This window comes from Actinia tenebrosa, unplaced genomic scaffold (genome assembly GCF_029948245.1).
Source record: "Actinia tenebrosa isolate PJP-AT-01 unplaced genomic scaffold, QUT_ActTen_1.0 PGA_scaffold5__44_contigs__length_20552954, whole genome shotgun sequence".
In the NCBI taxonomy this organism is placed as follows: domain Eukaryota; kingdom Metazoa; phylum Cnidaria; class Anthozoa; order Actiniaria; family Actiniidae; genus Actinia; species Actinia tenebrosa.
This window is the reverse complement of record NW_028292582.1, coordinates 18,020,002-18,042,097: the sequence shown is the minus strand read 5'-3', so window position 1 is coordinate 18,042,097 and position 22,096 is coordinate 18,020,002. Positions and strand designations below refer to the sequence as shown.

General features: G+C 37.3%; 2 protein-coding genes across 4 annotated transcripts; one reads left to right on the top strand and one right to left on the bottom strand.

The window, feature by feature from the left end:
• LOC116303924 (utrophin) lies at positions 1 to 15,318 on the top strand. 3 transcript variants are annotated; one of them, XM_031713548.2, is made up of 16 exons: positions 1 to 117; positions 2,997 to 3,058; positions 3,658 to 3,753; positions 4,329 to 4,406; positions 4,848 to 4,940; positions 6,185 to 6,285; positions 6,864 to 6,941; positions 7,216 to 7,429; positions 8,033 to 8,127; positions 8,374 to 8,530; positions 9,686 to 9,867; positions 10,836 to 10,980; positions 11,844 to 12,155; positions 12,660 to 12,842; positions 13,572 to 13,718; positions 13,791 to 15,318. In XM_031713548.2, exons 1-16 carry the CDS (start codon positions 27 to 29, stop codon positions 14,040 to 14,042), a joined length of 2,286 nt encoding a protein of 761 aa, XP_031569408.2. In that variant the 5' UTR covers positions 1 to 26; the 3' UTR covers positions 14,043 to 15,318. The 3 variants fall into 3 exon arrangements, with proteins under 3 accessions (XP_031569408.2, XP_088893695.1, XP_031569409.2); XM_089037569.1 differs by lacking the exon at positions 1 to 117 and adding an exon at positions 1,245 to 1,356; XM_031713549.2 differs by lacking the exon at positions 1 to 117 and adding an exon at positions 1,245 to 1,356 and having other exon boundaries at positions 8,030 to 8,127.
• A 1,528-nt stretch (positions 15,319 to 16,846) lies between these two features.
• Positions 16,847 to 21,293, bottom strand: LOC148906777 (uncharacterized). Its single transcript, XM_089037582.1, has 5 exons — positions 21,200 to 21,293; positions 20,227 to 20,397; positions 19,421 to 19,519; positions 17,571 to 17,675; positions 16,847 to 17,055 (listed from the first exon to the last, which is right to left on the bottom strand). Exons 2-5 carry the CDS (start codon positions 20,368 to 20,370, stop codon positions 16,954 to 16,956), a joined length of 450 nt encoding a protein of 149 aa, XP_088893708.1. The 5' UTR covers positions 20,371 to 20,397; positions 21,200 to 21,293; the 3' UTR covers positions 16,847 to 16,953.
• Positions 21,294 to 22,096: the final 803 nt, after the last annotated feature.

Here is a 22,096-nt window from a genome sequence, read left to right as displayed (position 1 = left end):
CTAATTCTATCGCTTCGTGTCAGGGAATGGCGAGCAAACGACCTGCAAAACCGCTTCAGAACTTCCGTACCGCAGCTATTGTTGCCAAACAAACTCAGAGATTTTCTTCAGGTCAAGGTATGGATCATGTTAGGCTGTTTGGTTGGGTTAACAACCTTAAACTGAGTAAAAAGGGGGCACAGCTCTTTATTCATGAACAACAGCTGTCGTTAAACACTGTCCACGTTTGCTGACTTTTTCATTCAGAGTGTAGCTAAAAATTGCGTATAGTATAGAACGCTCTAAGTCAGTTTTTGGATCTTTATGTTCGCTTATCTAAGACAAATGACAGTAAAATCAAATCCGAAAAAGACATATTTATTTGTAATTTATAAGTTGTTCAAATTGTGTGTATTTTTCAAATGGTCAGCCAACACTTTCTTTATTATTATCATTTTCTCTTTCGCGAGCGCTTCGCTATTAAATACTTCATTTATATTTACACGACATGGTAAGCTTGTTTTATGGACTTATGCTACCAAAACAGCAAGATAGTATCAGATTTGTCAGATTTTTTATGAGCCTTTAAACCTTCGATTATAGAGTTGATTGTATACTGAAAAAGCTCCATTTATTCTGAGTTGAAGATAGAAAAATATATTATTCCTAATATTATATCCAACCTCCCGCCAACCGACAAACATATATTTATATTTTTTCCCCAAAAATAACGGAAATGAGTATTTTGCTAGTCAGCACAGCAAATATTTGAAATAAAATATTGAAACTAACAGAGGTTTTGTAGGACGTCTGGTTGCCATGACAACGATAGCCAATTGACAAAAATGGAAATTTCTAAATGCTAAAGCTATGATTGAATGTTTTCTATTAGTAAACCTGATATAATGTCTATTTTGCCATTTCAATGCAATAAGAAGTTATCCTATTTTTTTCAAAGCTGAAATTCGAGAATGGGTTGCCTGTGGAGCTGTCACGTTTTGTCGTTCTTGCGTTACATTCATTTATCATACCTACGATTATTTTCTTTTCACTTTTTAATGTTTTTGAACGGTAATAAATATTTTTATCATAGTCATGACATGATGATGACGACAACAAATCCAGTCAAACGCTTAGAGGATCCAGAGGATTAGTGTAGTCCGTATTCTCTGTCAAGCTTGTAATTTCCACGGGTCACTATTGTTATTCAAATATTTTCAACATTCCACTGCTATTGTACATATAAAAATCGTTCATGTAAAAAAATATCTCGAGTTCTTTCAACTTGAAAATTCGTCATGGATGGAGAATTAGAAGAAGGAGAGATGGCTCGACAAGAATCTATTAGGCTTAAGAAAAATGTCTTGGAAAAGGAAGGTAAATGTTGTTATTTTCGCTACAACTTTGCCAACACTTGACTTTTCTTTATTTACCGAACTTTTCTAATATAAGCACCACACTAATAAGTTATATTTTGTACGTTTGATAGTTAGGTTTCTTTTTGCCACGCTTCGTTATACTTCAAATGCATTTTACTTCTCTGTCAGCTTTGCACCCAAATCCAGTCTTATAATTTCTTCCATAAATATTGTTGAAGTTTCAGTAGTTTTTACTAGTGAAAGTTGTAGCACCATGATCACACAACAACAGACAACCATGTATCGTTAGTGTCGTATATATTTCCATAGTTTGTATACAAGTAACAGTGAAAATTATCCAACCGATTTAAGACTTCTCCCTGTGCTAAAAAATATCGAACAAAAGATGTTATTTTAAAACACAAGTACTTTTGTCGTCTTTTTTTTTAACTTTACAACGGCTTATAAAGGCTGATATGTCGATGACAAAATAAAGTATCAAATGCATGTGATTGAATATTCTAATATTTAACAGGTTAGTCGACCGTGATATTTCGTTGTTTCACTATCAAAAATGTTTAATATTTGACGTATTTTGATTATTAAGAAATATTATCAAAGTATGAGTTTGAGTTTTAAACGAAGTCCAGCTGAAGGTAGCTGTTGACAAGTATTGAATGCTCTTTTCTTTGTGGCTACCACATTCTGTATAAAATGCAAAACACACGTCTGCTTATCTCGGATAATTGAAGACTTACTAAAGTCGAAAAAAAGACCACAAAAACATACAGATAACCTCAATTCAGAAGGTTTGTTTTAGTTGCATTTTTAAAAGGAAACGTTATTTTAACGAAAGACATAAAAGATAGGAATACAAGACTCTTAACTATTAATAAGAGAGCAATATATTGACAGGACTCGACTCTCTTTCATGGGATGTTTGTTTGTTCTCATTATTCACGTCAACCAGGGTCAAAACATAATTCATCTTTTTTGTCAAAGCCAATAAGACACCTTGTTCAATGAACCAGTATTGTTATTTATCTCTAACGGCACGTTCTGGGTAAACACTGTTCATAAATAATCAATTCTTGTTCATGGCTATTAATCATCATTATATTATTAGCCTACAAGTCTTTCGCGTGATCTACATTGACGTACGTCATCAGAAAATACTTGAGTATATGCCTCTTGCCGGTCAATATTTATTCATCGATTTTATTAATCATATGTATATATTTATCATTAATTATTAGTTAATTTATAACATTTGTAGCTTTGCATAGCTTTTTCATAAACATTAGAGGGGTTATATCGTGGTAGCTAGCGTGACTTGTAAAAACAGGTTTTTATCACGCAATGTGCTGGTTCCCCATGACATGAAAGAGGGAGGTTCGAAGAGTTTGAGGCTCCATACGTATCCCCGATATATTTCTAAACTGATTTCTTTCCTTCTTGAGTAGCTCACGGTTAGTTAAACGTTTCTGTGTTACGCCAAGTGAACGTAGTGCCTTCTGGGCTACCTGGGGGATAATATACAATATAAAATATAAAAAACTCAATTTAAATTTTTAACTGCCAACAAATACCAAAATAGACCAGGTTCGAGAGGTACGTATCCAAAATGATTGAATCGTAGAATAATCTTGTATTCCCTAGGTGAAAGAGAGGCCGCACACAAGAAGGCGTTTACAAAATGGGTCAACTCCAAGCTCGCTCAGGTAACGTTCCCAGTATTGTACTGCGGCGAGATGTGATATCTATAGAGGCTTTCCATCACGTGATAGCAGCCAGCGGGAAGGAACAATTGATTCTGGTCTAATCTTATTTCTATTAGAAAGGATTCAGGTTCCCAGGGGGAAAATAATCTATTGTTATGCCTCCTGTCATGGCTGCCATCACGTGATGGTGCAAAGCCTCTATAAGTAAGATAGCTCTAAATAATAGGCCTTTTGCAACAAACAGTCACGTGCTGATATATCACTTTGATAACGAATCAATCCAGCTCAAGGTTCCTTGGGGAAGGCTCTGCTGGATGGGGTAAGAGGGGAGTCAGCTGTCCCGTACATTGTTTGCATGGAACCCGAAATCTGCGCTTCTTTTAGTCTGGTTAGCCATTTTCAGCGTTGAAGGAAACAAATTGGTCAAGTTGGCATTGCTGTACATTGTGACTCTATTTTAGGGGATATATTTGCATGCAATATAGCGCCTATTTCGTCCCTAAATTAAAACAGCCCAAAAATGCACTGCAATGCCAAATAGACCCAGTTCTTTCTCGACGTCAGAATGTATAATATAAATGGTTGTTGTTTACTTACAGAGATCACCACCCATGCATATCAGCAATGTGGTCACTGACTTACAAGATGGAAGAGCACTCCTCTGCCTGCTGGAAGTCCTGACTAACAGAAAACTGGTAAAATAATGTTATTCAATGAGAAGTTCGCCACGCGAAGGAGGATGGAAAATTATCTATCCATGCTATGCATTCCATCCCTCCTCCCATCCGTCCCTCCTCCCATCCGTCCCTCCTCCCATCCGTCCCTCCTCCCATCCGTCCCTCCTCCCATCCGTCCATCAATTCACTCACTCACTCACCCACGCACTCCTTCCTTCATTTCATTTCAAGAAGTGTGCTTCTCCTTACACTTCTTTAGTGCTTACGGCGCTTCCTAAGTGCTTTATTACTGACGAACGGTGCACGGAAAAAGCTGTTTTATTCGTTTTATTATGTAGTTATTAATTTTATTTCGATATTGAATTTATTTACGCAGAAAGAAAGACGGTCGCAGGATCTACCAGCCCTTTGCGCGCAGATGGCGTCAGCACTATTCTCCTTTCACTAATAAAGCACAGTTTTCGACCAATCAACGCGCGCGTACTATCCCAACTACATAATAAACATTTATACATTTTGTTCATCTTTTCTTGTTCTTCGTTTGGGCGTGCTTTTGTACTTTTTATTATTTATTTATATCTTCCTTTTTTTAGAAAAAAGAAAAGGGCAACCTCCGTGTTCACAAGATCAACAATGTCGAACAAGCACTAATTGTCCTTGATGAATGCAAAGTAAGTGAGAAAAGAAAAAAGAAATTTTACCACAAATCGTTAATTTCTCGCTCGCTGATTTACTATTTTTATAATTGATATTAAAGAGGACAGACCAATAAGCTGATGTCAACGAACGCGCACTCTTTCCGATAGTTTTTTAGATCACTAAAAAATGTCGAAAAAATTCGTGTCAGTGTTGAATTTTTTGTGGTAAAAAAAAAAAACAAATCGAGGTCCCTTCTCTATGGTCTGTATTCTTATCGAACATGGAGTGGGACCGGCATATGTTCCAAACTTTGCTTGTGTTTCCACTTGTGTCTGGATCATGTGCTGAGGCCATTCCACGTTCGATAAGAGTACATAGAGAAGGGACCTCGATTTGCTAAATTGCATTAAGGTTTTTTCATTAATTCATTTATTCTTAATTTATTCACTAATATATTGTTGGTTTTACTTCAGGTAAAGCTTGTGGGCATCAATGGGTTCGATATCGTGGATGGTAAAACTCGTGTCATTCTTGGTTTGATGTGGAGCATTATCTTGAAGTTCCAGGTAACCAATGAACAAGTAGAAAACTCGAGCGCGTGCTTTGTATTCGTATTAGGTACGCTCCCCCAACCAATCAGAGCGCGAGATTTATAACAGTTATATGATAAGAAAGGTTTACAACATGAGCGGCAGTTCAGCAGTGTTATTGTTCGGGCATGCGTACAATGTTTTCTGACGTCACGCATTGTTTGGTACGATCATCCCACATTGATTGTTGTCTTAACAAAGCAAGATGCGGGGTTTTTGATCTAGTTGGTGGGACTAGCTTTTGAAAGCCATACCTATACAGGTTTATTAGTATTCTGTATCAGACACAGTGTACTAATTAGTTGATCTGTGGGGTTTAAGGTGTTCTCATGTGACCCCATTCGTGTAATTTCATTGGATATTTCCCTAATAATAGTGGTAATGAATATGATAAAACAGGATAGAAGCTGCAGTACTGTCGTATAAAGGCTTTGTACCGTCATGTGATTGCACCAATGAGAGAAAGCAGGAACAATTTAATCTGGTTTACAATTATATGATTTACAAGAAAAATAATCTAAGTTTCTCTAGATCTTTTGTACCTCCTGAAATGGCTGTCATCACGTTATGGTGCACAGCTTTTATTCTATATATCTTTTATGAACCCGAGAAAACAAAGAAAGAAAAATACACCTTGAAGTACATGATATTTTAGAGAATGCAGCGGTTGCTGATATAAAACTAGTTTGATGCGTTTGTTGGTTCAATCGACTAAGTCAGCCGCTGCGCCCATAACAGGTGCCACATAATATTGATAAATCCATTATCCCTTGGCAAAATGTTTTCCCATATCAGAACACGTGTCATTCTCTTAAGATAAAGTCTTTTTTTAGATGTATCCATATTCACATTTTTTCTCCAAAATATGTTAAACAAAGAAATGATACTCTAGAGAATGAAGCATGGTTTTAAATGGGAAAATACTACGCCTACTCGCCCAATGTAAAAGTTGTTTTACTTGCGTCTTAAGAAAATACAAAGTACAACAAATAGAACTTAATAGAACTTTAATAGAACTCTAATTTCAACTTTGTTTTTAAATTCGATCAAAGTACACGATGGCGGTTAAACAAACAAGATCAAACAATTCATTTTGCTGAACCTACCCGACGGACCGTTCACTTGAGAATGATTACTAACGAAGGAGCTCTGCAACCACCAACTGAAATGTGGACATTGGCACTGTGTTAACAAATAATGGGAGTGTTTTGTTCGTTTAGGTTCAAGGAGTTATGCAGCAGACTGGTTCTGAGGAAGAGTCATCGAGGAGCTTTGCTGTTGAAAAACAACTTCTGGAATGGTGCAAAGAGAGACTGAAGGGGTAAGCAAGACAACACTGCAAATCCAATACAGCTATTCGAAAAAAAGGATGGCGACGGTTTTGTTGCGCGTTACATATTGCATGCTGCATGGGCATATTGCACGGGGCATACTAAGCCCGAACTGTACGGTGGATCATATATATATGTAACATATACTGGAAAAACTTGCTCACAAAGTTTTAAAAAATCCATATCATTGTGACCTTTCGCTGAGTGCATTCACAATACCCATAGTGCATTTCGGGCTTCATGTGTAACAACACGACCTTCACTAACCTTTTTTTGAAATAGCTGTATACACAAGAAAATTCTGAACCTAATTACATCGTTTTTTAAGGAAAATTAAAATTTTATTATTTTATTAAACATTGATCGACGAGCCTGGTTTTTGCGGTAACACGTGCTTAGTGTGCACTCATTGAATATCGAAAGTAGAGTTAAATGATGACATGTACTACAGTGCGAGGGAGAGAAATAGAAAGAAACAGAAAACGGGAGAGAGAAAAGATGAACTAAGAAACATACGCATCATTTTTAAAATAATATTGTACATTTTTGAACGCGTTCTTGTTATTAGATATGACATCAAGGTATCAGATTTCACAAACAGCTGGCGCGATGGCTATGCGTTCAACGCCGTTTTACATTCCTACAGGTACGTTGTCATGGATATAAGATTTTCTTATTTTCCCGTAGTTGTAACGTAGTATGTATTGTAAGTGGATAATCAATTGGAAGGCGATAGGAAGCCATTACAAAGCTAAAGCATGTTGACGTGTATCTGAGGGAGAGAACACAACTCCAACTCTCTACCGACAATTCCGGCACACTGGCAACCCACAAGTTCTCCAACAATTTTTCTAAGCAATAGTCATTTGATAGGTAGCCGGTAAACAAGTCTAATTCTAACTTTGACTTGCCTTACACAGAAAAGACGCATTTGATTTCGACTCATTGTCCCGGATGGATGATAAAAAAAGGCTGGACCACGCCTTCAACCAGGGAGAGAAAACGTTCGGCATTCCACGCATTCTCGACTCTTCAGATGTTTATGTTGAACGCCCTGACAAGAAATTAATCATCCTCCATGTATCCAACATGTATGACTATCTGGAAGGCAGCAAGGCTAAGGAGAGATCAGAGGTAAGATAGTGGTGACGTGCGTGTGGGCGGAATAAGATTATGCTTACTCTCCCCACCCTCATCCCTCTCCTAAAAAAATCTCCTATAAAAAAAATTGAGAAAAGAAAAAATCAAAATCGAAAATTCACAATATGGTGATTAAGGATTATAATTATCTGAAAGTTTGCCAAGAAGAGGAGTAAATATAGCTAGAAAGGAGTTAGGACACTTCTACTAACAAGAACTATACTCCTAAATCCAAAATGGCGCACGACCGGTTGAAAACGAGGCATCCAGGGCCAGATTTACAGATTTACAGTATTCTCTTATGATTTTTTTCATGCTACAAAATTGTCGCGTCCCTGAATGTAAGGATTAAAAAAAGACCGAAGAAGTGAACAACTGTATACTGTATATTGACACCATATCATTTCTTTGCATTTGGCCCGTTTTCATGTAACACACTCTCGGCCGTTGCGCCATTTTGGACTTAACTGTATAGGACAATCCAACATTTAGAACGACAATTAACCTATTATTCAAATAATTAGCACATATGATTGTGTTCATTTACACACTTGATTCTTTTGTAAGAAATTACAATTCATTTGAATATTTCAGCAGGCTGATGTAGAGGAAGTAGTGGTTCAAGTTGATAATGACCAAGTTGAAGGCGCGCTTAAACCCTCATGGGACGAACTAGACTCAGCTTCAAGCAGGTAAACTACTCGCGTTTCTAAAGCTCAGACGAAGGTTGTTTACTTCCTCAGGAAACTTTTGGGACGGGTTTACACACCTCCATATTATGGTCCCCCTAAATCCTGTCATCGGCAATCAATGATAGCGCAGCATTTGTGCGCCGTCGCTTCTCGCCGGGTAGACTCGTGACCATTCTACCTTATTAGGTAAAGGGAATGAAATAGCTTGTTTCTCTATGGTTGATCAATAGTATTGTTCGTGTTTAGATCACCCGAAGAAAGAGCAAGAGCTCTAGAAGAGATTGAAAGAAAACTGGACGATCTCGATGCAGCAGTTGATGACGCCGAAGATCGTAAACCTGTTTCTAAAGACAGCAATTTAGTGGATCTGGAGACGAGTAAAACACATTTGGACAGACACAAGGTATGTGTCATTTATTGCTGATACTATAAGGGTGAATATATTGGTTGTCGTGATAAGGATGATGGTGATACAGTCAATTCAAAAAACGTTGTCGTCGATCGGCTCAAGCCTACGCGACTGGACCGAAAGGAATATGGGTAAAAATCACTGAAGCGGTTAAATATTCGTTCTGAATTAATTGTTCCCGCTAGTAATAAGATTATAATGGCGAGAAACAATCCATCAAATGCATGTCTTCAGGTTTAGGGAAAGAAAAACAAATTAAGTAGTTATTATTCATTTCACAATTTCGAAAATATGAGGGCATTAAAAAAATATCTCCTTCAACACTTCCCGCTCGCCTACGAAGGTTCGTGCTTTAAACCAGGCATAACTAGTCAGATAAAATTATGGAGTCAACTCGGCTTCAATGATCGCTACCCAGAGTTCCTTTCGGTCCAGTCGCGTAGGCTTGAGTTGGTTGACGACAACATTTTTTGAATTGACTGTATAGATCGCTGCCGCTTGCGAATAGAATTACTTGTAGGTTCTCACATATACAGCTATTTCAAAAAAGGTTGAATACTGAATGAATAGTGCATTCCAAGACCAAATTGTATTGTGGGTCTCGTTAACTGGAAATTAAAAGTAAATATACCGCAATAACTCCCTACATGAAGTTAGTATATTGTTTCAGATGGGATACTCTAAAAATAGAATAAATAATAGTTATTAATCCTACTTTAGACAATGTCACTATGACCCACAATGCCCTTTGGTCATGGAATGCACTATTCAGTATGCAGTATTCAGTATTCAACCTTCAGCATCGAGTCTTAATAGTAATGATGCTAATATTGATGTTGATACCGGCATTGATATTTGTGACCATGATGGTAATGATCATGAGCCAAATGATGGTGATGATATTTAATTTTAAAAAACCCACCCGAACAAACCCAAAGTATGTCACTGACTGAAAATGATGATGACAATAATAATGAATGATATTAGTTAATTATAGACTTATTTTTGTAACGATATATTAGAAAAAAGGGCAATGATGATGATGATACATCGTGATGGTGCAGGGACAATGATGATAATTGTTATGACAATATTGTTATTGAGTATTGATATTTGATTAAAGTGTCATCGTTTTTGTTTATTTTCCAGAAATACATGCGTACCCTGGAATCCCTTGACAGCTGCAAGTACGAGGTGTTCGCTGAGGTCGAGCAGACAATCGATGAAGGATACTGTGACGATAAAGAAAAAGATGCATACTACGGCAGAATGAGACAAATTGATGAGAAGATCAAGGCTCTACGAAATGAAGAAATAAAAGATTTAAACAAGTAAGTGTCCTTATCGTTTCAAAGTCAGCATAGCCCCCCGTCCTCCAAAGGGCATGTCCAAAGAGCCTGCTTACGTAGGCTAATGTCAACATGTTGAATCACTCAGTGCTAAATTGTGGGATTTTTATAGCTAGTATTTTTGGGTTTGATTGCGGTTGAAGGATATCGGGAGCTACGTAGTCCGCGCCCTGAAATTTACTATCACACATCCCTAGACATCCTGAGCCTACAAACTACTCTTATCCAGCCTTTGACCCTTAACACACCATCTTTTAGGCCCGCTATAATACTGCTATTCCTATACCCAATCAAGATTTACTATGAACCCTAAAACCACCCATCCTGGAATCCCTGAAAAGCCACCCATTATAAATAGACTTGCCTTGAACCCACTCAACCATCTATATCCTTAACTAGGATTATTAAAGTGCACATGAACCCTTCGACAATACTTTCAGTACTGATTCTACACGAAGTAAATAGTTGAATGGTAAAATATTTCTTGATTTGAGTGATGCGTTTCTAAGTTATGAAGGTTTATACTTCCAATATGCTAATGAGTGTGACGTCTATTAAGGCTTAATCAAATATACAAAATCGAACTGGTTCATAGAAACAGTATTTAAAAAGCATCATTATTTTACTCATGGTTTACATGAAAGCTATTTACAATTTTTATTTTCAAAATGGCCAGCATTTAGTATTACTAGTTACAACAAAAACACTCAAATACCTTACCTGACGTCATCATCATTAACATATTGGAAGTATAAACCTTCATAACTTAAAGACGCATCACTCAAATCAAGAAATATTTTACCAATCAACTATTTACTTTATGCAGAATCAGTACTGAAAGTATTGTCGAAGGGTTCATGTGCACTTTAACAACATAATGGTCAGTTGGGAGAAACCGTTTTAAAATGTATCTGCATGTCTTTTTCTGAATGCGTTTGTTTATCTTTCAGAGTCTCTTCGAGCTACAATCTCTTTTTAAGCGAAAACTTAAAGAAAATAGAAAAGTCTGTGGAAAACTCGGAAAAGAAAATCAAGTCAACTAAGGATGTCGCTAATGATTACGACACAGTGAACAAACAGCTGGAGGAGCACCAGGTAAATAGAGCACATTGTCTTGACCAGCGGTCTTCTTATTGTCTCGCGCTTTCAAGTTGGGAAAAAATCGGAAACTATCCATTACCATAATCCACTGATCTTATTGACATTATCAATAAGTAAGCAAGTAAGTAAATAGGTAAGGGATTTCAGACCACGTGTCATTCTTTAGATTGGCACTTCAATAACACATACAAAGAATATTATTCTCCTTTGAGACTGAATGAAATTAATTAATGAATTGCGAAGCTCCGAGGGCATATGTGTTATATTTTGAGGACCATTTCTCATCCAGTGACTATGACATTATCAGCCGATATTCCAGTGAGCCAGAAGAGGTTTATTTATTTCATAACCAAAGGGCTTCAACGAAATGGATTCTACTGATCGAGAACTTCGTTACGTTAATCATAAGCCAAAAGATTCAAAGCTGAAAATAAATCTAATAATTTTGTTAAATTAATTCATTCAGTGTTAGTCGTTTTTTAGTTTGTTTGTTCATTTTTAGAAGTTTATAAAACGAGTTAGAAAACAAACCAAGACATTCCTTCACATAACGATATGGCTGCTTACCTCAAAAGACGTTTACAGCATATTTTATTGATTTTTTGTGCTTGCTTCCGTATTTTTTTCAACCAGTCTTTTTTTACTCTCACTCATTCGTAAAACCGAATTTCATTGTTTTTCTTCATTTTTACGTATTTTATTTCCTTTTGAACGGATATCACTTCATCAGACGTGGAATATCGTCTGGTATCCGTCCTTCACGTGACCCATTTGAACCAATGACAGTGCGCGAAGATTCATAATTGCGGGTTAATTAATTATACGTACGAAATAACTATTTATTTTTGATTACTTAGGAATTCCAAGAGGAAATGGGTGACCCAACAGTCGTTAACACAATTTTAGAGATCGATGCATCTGATCCTAGCGTGGATAGTGCTACACGCAACAGACTGAAAGCCCTGAGTCAACGTTGGAAAGCCATCTGGGACTGGGCTGAAGACAGAAAGAAGAAGTTGATGAGTTCTTTGTCTGACTGGCAGAAGTTTAGAGATGAGGAATTGGTAGTACTAAATTGGCTTGGAGCAAAGGAAAAGGCTTTGAAAGAAATAAATAAAACTGATTTGATGGACGAGCAAGCCGCGAACAAAAGTGCCCAAGAACTTGAGGTTAGTGAAACCAGTAAAATATAACTACTTTAAAGTCTCGTTACGTGCAGTGGCTTCACTTCCATTTCGTTTCGAGAGGTCTATTTGTTGATTAAAACATTTCCTTGGGATGGGAATGAAGGTTTTGTCACTTTGCTAGCTAAGAACTTTCTGATTTTTGTACGATTAACGCCGAAGTTCATTTTTCCACTGCATTAAAGTGCTACTCTGACGAAAATCGCTCAAACTTGGATTCAGCTGAAACTTCTTAAGAATACTCTTTAAAGGTTCAATAATCACTGTATGAAGTGTTTTCTCGATACTCAGGACGAAAGTATGATATTTTTACGGTTATTGTTTTAAGTCTGTGACGTCATACACTCTGTATTCATTTTTCTATTCTGTCAATTATCTACTTTAAGTTTGCACTTAGTCCTTTCAGCGCGTGTTCAAGTCCCAGTAAAGGCGCCCGCTCGAACACATCAAACGCTTTTGCCTAACCGGTTACTTGTTTGGTATATTTAGAGAATTCAAAAGGAGCTTGTTGATGAAGAGCACAGACTGGATTATCTTCATGAATGTGGCGAGAAACTCAAACGAGAAGCTGGTGAAGACAAGGAAGCCATCAAGGACATTGACAAACAGCTGAAAGACTTTGATGATTGCTGGAATGATATCGTGAAGCAAGTGATCGATGGGAAAGAAAAGGTTGGTTAGATCAAGAGATTTTTATATTAAACTAAATCGTTTGCATGTTTTAAAACCTTGTCTCTCCGTTGTATAATATTTTTCTGTTTTAAGGTGGCTATCTACTATAGAAAAATAAATCTACTTCGCGCAGCCATGTTGGATGAATTAAACAAACGATTTTTCTTAAGTCTCTTTTGTTATAGTCTGCTTTACTATATGATCCAACATGGGCACCGTGTCTTTTGTTATTTCATTCTCTTGGGAATGATTGCAAACCAGCATTTTGGGGTTTAAAAATTGTGATTCAAAAACTTTGATATTTTTTGCTATAGTGCTGAGGCAGCCACCTTAAGACAATGCTTAGTGAATGTGTAACGTTTTTGATCTGTGGCAACTACAATAGAAAAATAAAGACATCTTGTTTAACGCAGACAGGGATTACCTCGACTGAATATCTAAAAATCCTACGTATTGAAATTGATGAAAAGTCTCCACATGCCGAATATCAGGTTGGAAATATTCTTTTGAACATAAAAGAATAAAAGACGTGGTAGATGAAGTGATAGTACCACAAAATTGAACCATAAAATTCTACACCATTTCATCAATAAATGTAATGTTATTCTATGTTATTCATGGTATACCACACAGGTCTATACTTGGTCCACTAATTTTGCATTTCAAACTAAATAACAATCACTCTCCGAAAACATATACGACCTTTTCAATGTGTTTTGTTGTTTTCAGGTCAATAATGCGAGCAATAAAATCAAAGAAATGAAAACCAAAATGAAGGAAGTGAATGAATGGATGGATGACGCCAGAAGCCTCATTGAGGACGTATCTGACGAAATGTCACCAGAAGACATGGACAAACTCAAGGACAAGGTCGAAGTAAGTAAACATTGTATCCTAACCATGTTAAAGATTCCAAACCAAAACAGAGTGTTTGCTTGTGTTTAACAGTTAAAATGCGACGAGCGCCCGCAGATTCAACTTCGTGTCCAGCGGGCTAAACGTCTATCCAACGATGTCATGCCATTGTTGAATCCCGAGTTTTCAAAAAAGCTGGAAAAAGAGGTGGAAGATTTCGAAGGAAAATGGAAAGACACCAATGCTGCTCTGGAGGGCTTTAGCGACAAGGGATACTCGGACGCAACGAGTGATTGCTGCCTTATGAGAGTCATCAAGAGAAAATTCAAATCAACTAATAACTAGGAATTATTTAAGAAAACTAGAAACTAATACACAAACATAAGGTTTAAAACCATTGTCTAAAAATATATATTAAATCAAGGTTATTTTTCGTTCTGGGGTCCCGAGAAAAGAATGGAAGGGAAGTTACTAGGCTGCATGGAATACAAGAACTGCCATTAAATTCAATTTGGGTTAAAGTCGCTATAGAAGATTTGCATCATCACGCGATGGCAGCCATCAAGGAGAAAAAACATTAAAGTATTATATTTTCCCAATGGGAAACTTACTTATTTCTCGTATAAACCAAATTATACCAGATTTAAATTTTCCCGACTCCTGTCATGGCTGCCGTGGTGCAAAGACTCTATGAAACTTTTTTTATGCACCTCGGGAAGAGAAACTGGATAATATCATTTACAAACTGAGTGTCGATGACTCTGCAGAGAACTGTGGGGGAAACAAATATGTGCATTGTTACCGCTCAAATAAATACTTGTATACGGTTTAAAACGTGTAACAAACATACCTTTCTTAAGTGCAATGCTCCGGAATATTCCATATCTTTCTTGATTAAATAAATCACATTCTCCTGCTGTAAAACCTCTCAAAACTAAACTTAAAGACAGTAATTCGAAATGTACGTACCATCAATAGATTCAGTAAATGTCCTCTAAGGCCACAGGTATCCGCAAATTTTTGTATCCACAAATTATTTTTTTGCGGATACGAAAATGTTTGCGTCCACACGCAGCGTTTTCGAATCGTTTGCGAATCGTTTTCACTGTCCACACGTATCCGCAAATTGATCCGCCCTGATGGCAGTCTAGTGCCTAGTCCCTTTGACGGATGGTTTTTCTTATTGGGCATGCGCAAAATCGTGTTTACGCCAGCGTATTCGAAAATTTGCGGATACGACCGTCCACACGTATCCGTATTCGTAGCGTTTTCGAAAATTTGCGGATACAGATACAAAAATTTCCGGTCACGTGTGGACGCAACCCGTATCCGCAAAAAAAAATTTGCGGATACAAAAATTTGCGGGTACGTATGTACGGGGCCTGAAAGCCAGTAAATCAGTTCACCAAAGAGTTTGATATGTGATAGCAAAGCGGCCATCTTGAAACAAAATTAAAATTCCAAAGTAGATCAAAACACCCCATATAGTAATTTGCATATCTAAATAGGCCGGAGCACACAGAGCATACGATATAACAATAATAATATTAACCCCTTAAAAGTTTCTGTTCCAAACTTGTAATCATGTTCAAAAGTCATTAAAACGTTGTTTTATATGCTATATATGCTACTAAAGGAAACCTAAGGGAGAGAATAGACCAGTTTCGAATTTCAAATTACCGCTGTGTTTCTTGATTACAGGCTCATTTACACAGGATCAGCCTCGATTTTGTGCAGAATATTCACGTGTTACAGTCAAGGCCCGTCAAGTTTCAAAGTATTCGTATTGTTGGAGTTGTGCATTCTTTACTTTACCGTTGGTATTTGTGAATATTTAAACACTGATGCGAGGCTAAGCCTGAGTAAATGAGTCTGTAATCAAGGAACACAGCGGTAATTTGGAACTCGAAAATGGTCTATTGATATACACTCGATAAGCATACTTTGCTTTTTATTACCGCTGGTAATGCATTCTATAAAGAATGGGCTCTTAACAGTAAAGATGCAGAAAAGGCGCCAAGGGACTTTCAAAGAATTATTCAAATTTGAACCTTGCAACCTCGACTGAATGCTTTGTGTTTGACCAATGAACCAATGTATGGAAAATGGTGAATGATAGAGACATGTCCAAAATGGCGCAGGGAACTGTGAAGAGGACTGTTTTATATACACGTCCATGTTTTAACGAGCGATGATCCTCTATTATAAGTGTTTAAATAAATTATCGTCTATTGTCTATTGTATATGGATGTCTTTGAAAAGCTTGGGGCCAATTGTTGAGAAATATTCATTAAATTAAAGCTAAGGCGTTTGATATTTAGGATTGATTGATCATAGTACTATCAAACTTTAATTCTTTAACAAAAGAAGAGGGGACGAGGGGACGAGGGGACGAGGGGACGAGGGGACGAGGGGACGAGGGGACGAGGGGACGAGGGGACGAGGGGACGAGGGGACGAGGGGACGAGGGGACGAGGGGACGAGGGGACGAGGGGACGAGGGGACGAGGGGACGAGGGGACGAGGGGACGAGGGGACGAGGGGACGAGGGGACGAGGGGACGAGGGGACGAGGGGACGAGGGGACGAGGGGACGAGGGGACGAGGGGACGAGGGGACATAGTGCAATAGTTGTAAGCTTTGAGTTTGACCACGTGTTTCCAGTTAGTGAGATGTCATGTTCAGCGTCCATCTGGTAATCAGATTCATGGCATTCAATCAGCTGATGGATACCAAGTCATATAATACTCTCTGGTTCATAGCGCATTGCCAAGTTTCATATCGTGGGAGGACTGTGTCAAATCCGGACAATCGTCATCAAGACGAAGCTTTGAATATCTTCATTTCCCGATGATTTTTTTTCATTTGATCACAATCTGGCAGCATTTGTCGAGCTCTATATGATATTATGCAACTACATATATTTTTTTAATGTTTATTTTATACCTTCACTAGATATGGAACTAGATATGGAACTTGCCAATGAAGGGCAATGTTTGCCTGTCATTATAGGCTGGTAACGAGATTCATCCAGCTGGTTGATACTGGTTGATATCATATGACGGGCAGTGTTTGCTTGTAATTGTATGTAGGCTGGTAACGAAATTCATTCGGCTGAATTATTCTAAGCATTTTTTTGAAAAATTCTCAGTTTTCGATTTTTGCTAGGTTTTTTATTCCCTTTTATTGTTTATAATTGTATCTTTTTATGTTACTTTTATATTCGTCCAATATGAAGTATCAGGCTATCTAGGACATCTAGGAGAGACAGTCATTAAACATCTTCATGCACTCGTATGTTCGGGTCTTGTCCATTGAAGATCTCTTCAGACACTTCATCAGACTTCTTCTGCACTTGCTCTGAAATTGATAACGGGATGGGACACAAAAAAGTTACATTAAACACTTACTGACTCGGACCAAGGGAAACAGTGTGTTTTGTGGTCCCGATACGGAGATTTTTCCCGAGGCGAAGCCGAGAGCCACATTGCCGTCTATGGACCACAAAACTCACTGCTTTCCCGAGGTTCCCGTCAATAAGCGTTTTGTTATATATATCTTATCGCATATGACACGGACATGGTGTTAACCAAACATGATAAGCTAACCAAAAAAAAAAAAAAAAAAATCGTTTCGCCTTACATGAACATAATATAAACAAAACAAGCCTTTAATGTTTTAATGAGATGGCTTAGATATTTCATTGCCGGTAATGTTTTAGTTAGGTGGCTCAGGTAAATTTCTTTGCCCGTAATGTCAGGTTTTAGTGAAATGGCTAAGAAATTTCTTTCTGACGATCTATGTAATGAGCTGCCCAAAAAAAAATATTCGAACTTTGTGTGTATAAATAAGTGCCGATCATCTATTTGCCATACCTCTTTCTTAGGTTCAGAGCGACAAGCAGCAGAAGACTTGAAGCAGATATCATTGAAAGAACACCAAGAATTGGATCCACAGCTTTTGAAGTATGCTTGGCACACCTAGAATGAAATGCAAAATACGGTTTGACATGTATGACACTCCTTAGACTGAATACTAATCCTACACTTAGAAAACGCTATTGCAAAAAAAAAAAGAAGAAAAGAAAAAAAAGATAACAAACTTGCCTTTTCATCACATAAGGGAATGAGTAATGTATAAGTTTGTTTTTACACGAGTTGAAATGCCTGTTATGTTGGTGAGACATAATATAATATAAACACCTACTAAATAACTCAGAAGCATATGAGCGCGTATGCACTGTGGATTCGTTTGAAACAAATATCTCGAATTTTCTTTTCATAAAATTTGGATTGTATATGTTTCGAACAAGTTTTGTAAAAATTTTGGAAAACAGGACTGGGACGAGAGGCAATTTCAAGGCATAAAACAGTGTTCGCTTAGAAATTTTGTCAGGTGTGCACAACCAACCACAAACCACCCCAAAAGGGTAGGTTTTTTTCTCGAAAAGTTTCTCGAGTGTTTGTCCTGAAAAAGTACGGAAATATCAAACTGAATAGTCCTATTCACACTTCCCTCTGCCACTTTGAATCCTTCATGGAAGCGAGGCTGAGGCTTCTAAGAACTAGAAGTAAGTGATTTCAAAAAGATTTTGCAATTTTATTCAGAGTGTTGCTCTGGGCCCCGCCGGTTGTACGAAGCCTGGATAGCTCTATCCGACGGATAATTCCTATCCACGTGATAAATTTATTGGATAACAGAATCGACTTATCCACTGGATAAGGTCTTATCCTCCGGATAGCGCTATCCAAACTTTGTACAAACGGGCTCTGGTGTTTACATTCGATATCGCCTCCGATATATATCTCCATAATATCTATGGCTATTATTAATTTTTTTTCTTTTCGTCGATTATTGGTTTATTATCTTTAAATAAACCACGAATACATCAGATACTAGTATTTTACAAGATTTTTCTCGCGGAGGTTTTGCCTAGCATTGTGTGTTTTTTTATATTGACGAATATAGAAAAAAACATAGGTATTATGGAGATATCCCAGGCGAAATCGAATGTAAACACAAGAGCAACACTCTGAATAACATCGCAAGATCTGTGTTTAATTACTTACTTTAAGTTCTTAGATGTTTTCTAAAAAATTCCTAAATCTGCTGTATCTAAATCGTGTTGGCTTGATATTTATAAAACGACTTGTAAATTAGCGATAATAGTTCGACATGCATGATGAATACTTTCTCTTGTTGCTTATATAGATCTGATGGATAACTCAACACCAGCCTCGCTTCCAGGTATGTTTTCAAGATGGCGCTGGGAACTGTGAATAGGTCTAAAGAGGTTTTGTACCACCACGTGACGGCAGCCATGTTAGATGGCAGGAAACATACAATCGCTTTACATGAGAAAGATCTAGAAATCAATTCACGAGAGCAAAGGGATTTTATTGTTCTGCCATCTAACCACAGGCAGTCCAAGCAGTATTATGGGCGCCGACACGTGATGGCACAAAACCTCTATTGCACGTGAAAGACATAAACGGTAAATTTAACTGTACCTGATATTGTGTTGCATTATATCATGCCTTAGTTGTTGTTGTTGTTGTTGTTTTGTTTGCTTGTTTTTGCTTTTTGTTGTTGCTTCTTTTGCACGCCCGTTGGCCAAATTTGAAAGGTTTATTTTTATCCTTTAAGATATCATCCTTCAGCAATGAGCTTGTCAGATGACAAATGATTATTCTCACTTCATACTTAGAAAATAAGTTTAACTTACGTTTTTCCTGCAGTCGCAAAACCCCATCCTGCAAGACTGTTCGTCAGCTAAACCTCCAATCCCACTGCTTACACATTCTTTGAAACCTTTCACGCATTCCTGACGATGGCCAACAAACAGTTAATTAATAAATTGAAAAAATTTCTACTGACTAATGAATAAGGGTCCTCCTGGTGGGGGAGTAGGTATAATCAGTATTAATGTTTGGGATCCCTATCCATTACAAATAATGAGAGAGACTAGGGACGAGAAAGAAGGTTAATTTAGTATATTATCTTTCTTACGAGATCAACACAGGAGTCATTAGAGCAAGTGTACAGTTCTCTGAACTACGAACACAAATAAATGAGATAAACAGATCAGAAAGGAAATTTAATAAATAAATTAAAAGTTCTGTTGTCTTTCATTGCACCATTCATGCCATATTTCAACTCTTTCTTAGGCCCCGTCCACACGTATCCGCAAATTTTTGTATCCGCAGTTTTTTTTTTACGGATACGGGTTGCGTCCACACGTGTCCGCAATTTTTTGTGTCCGTATCCACAAATTTTACGAAAACGGATACGTGTGGACGGTGAAAACGATTCGAATACGCTGCGTGTGGACGCAAACATTTTCGTATCCGCAAAAAATAATTTGCGGATACAACAATTTCCGGATACGTGTGGACGGGGCCTTAGCTTCCTGATTCTCTGTTACAATAAGGCAGTCGAGGTATATAACTAGCGCCACTAATTAAACAATAGACAGAGAACAATAGACAGTGCACTGCTTCGTATTTTAAGGTATAGTGAATTACAACCTACTTTGAAAGGCCCTTTATCGCGGTGCCCATGATGTTCATTAAGCCCCCACACCTTTATTAACCTTATGACGTCATTCTGGTCATCTGGTTGGGATGATGTCACTAATACAGCTAAAGAACCCAGCAAAAGAAAGAGTAGTTTCATATCGAGGCAGGTACTCTCCAATGTTGCCTGGAAACCAAGAAAAATCGGTCTTATTTTTTATTTCAATTTTGGGCAAAAAAGTTGATCAAGTCCAAATCCAAATTTATCGCTATCTATCTAGGTTAACTTTTCTTGTAGTTATTGTACATAGCTAGGCATGCATTATACTGACTGTAATTCCTATTGGTGCATAATTATGCTAACCGTTTACTATTTATATAAAATCCAATGAAATATCAGGTATCACTCGCTCGAAAAATTGATATCTTCACACGTGAAGGTATAGCATGTTATTTTTACGTGTGAAGATATCACCATTGCGTCCATGTCTATTCAAAAATGCACGGAAAGAATTGCCTGAAAAAGCCAAAACATACTTCATTGATAATTATATGATAAACAGAATATTATATGGCCGCTTGGAGATATGAATTTTATCTTCTCGTGTTAAAGACCTTTCCAACACTCGAAGATAAATTTCGTATCTCCACGCGCCCATGTAATATCCTCTATTTCTTTAGCAATGATGATAATACTAAGCCACACATGTGAAATTAAAAATACAAAAAAATCGCTGGAATCCGGTAAGCCGAATGATCTATGCATAAATAGATCATGTACCAAAACGCCACCATAAATCCAAGAGAAAAAATAAGAATGCAACTGAAAAGTGAAAAACGAGCTCAAATAAAGACGTTTGAGATCGAAAATAAAGTTGTTCTTTTCGTGCTCGTTTCAATACAACTGCGTGTGTGAGCTATTCAGCAACACAATATCACGAGGACTGTTTTGAAAAGTGAGCAAAAGTGAAAAATAGATGGCACTTTACCTTGGTTGGTTTAAGTCCGTGCTGCGAATCCTGGACTACACTATAGTGGTTTATCGCATCGTTTCGATTCTTGGTTACAATTTGTTTGCATTGGTATAATTAGTATAAATGAAGTATTGACAATGCAATAGTTATCTGCTTATTTTACACGACATTCATAACGCATAATCTTTAAAGTACACAACGACTATGGTAACAAGCTAGTTTTAAAGCTAAATGCTATTAATATCATTTAACTTTCCATGAAGATTAACCGAGAAAAAAAAAAAACACACTCAAATTTAAGATGGCACATAATGTCGAAAGAATCTGCTTCTAGACCTCTATGGCAAAACATTGAAAAAAATGTCTTTTTGGCATCCAATTTCAGTGTTATCAGTATTGATCGATTTGTAATTTTTTAGTGTTTACATGAAATGATTCTAACAAATCAGTTTTCATGACTCTTGATTACTTAACATCATCATGTTTCCTAAAAGTTCCTACAAGTTCATTGGATAATCACAAGCCATTACGAACAAATATTGATTCGTTTATACGGGACTTTATGACAACCCTGTTTTTAGAGCTTCGTTTCCAAGCAACCAAGATAAATTGTTTTGATTGGCTGACAGCCTCCCGTCAACAGGAAATTGTCAAAGGATAGCAAGTAATATGGTGATCACATGTCTTTTTTAGACAACTGGAAGGGGGATAAGGCAAATATCGACAGGCATCAAAGGGGTGATCACTTCACTCAGTAGCAAACACTACTAAGGGGAGTGATGGTGGGTCATGGAAAAAATATAGAGCCTGTTGGGGTGGGTTAGAAGGATCACTTTATTCGTGGGCCATTGGCCTTGGCTATTAAATGCCAGACTACTAAAGTCTGTATTATTACTATCGTCATCATTATTT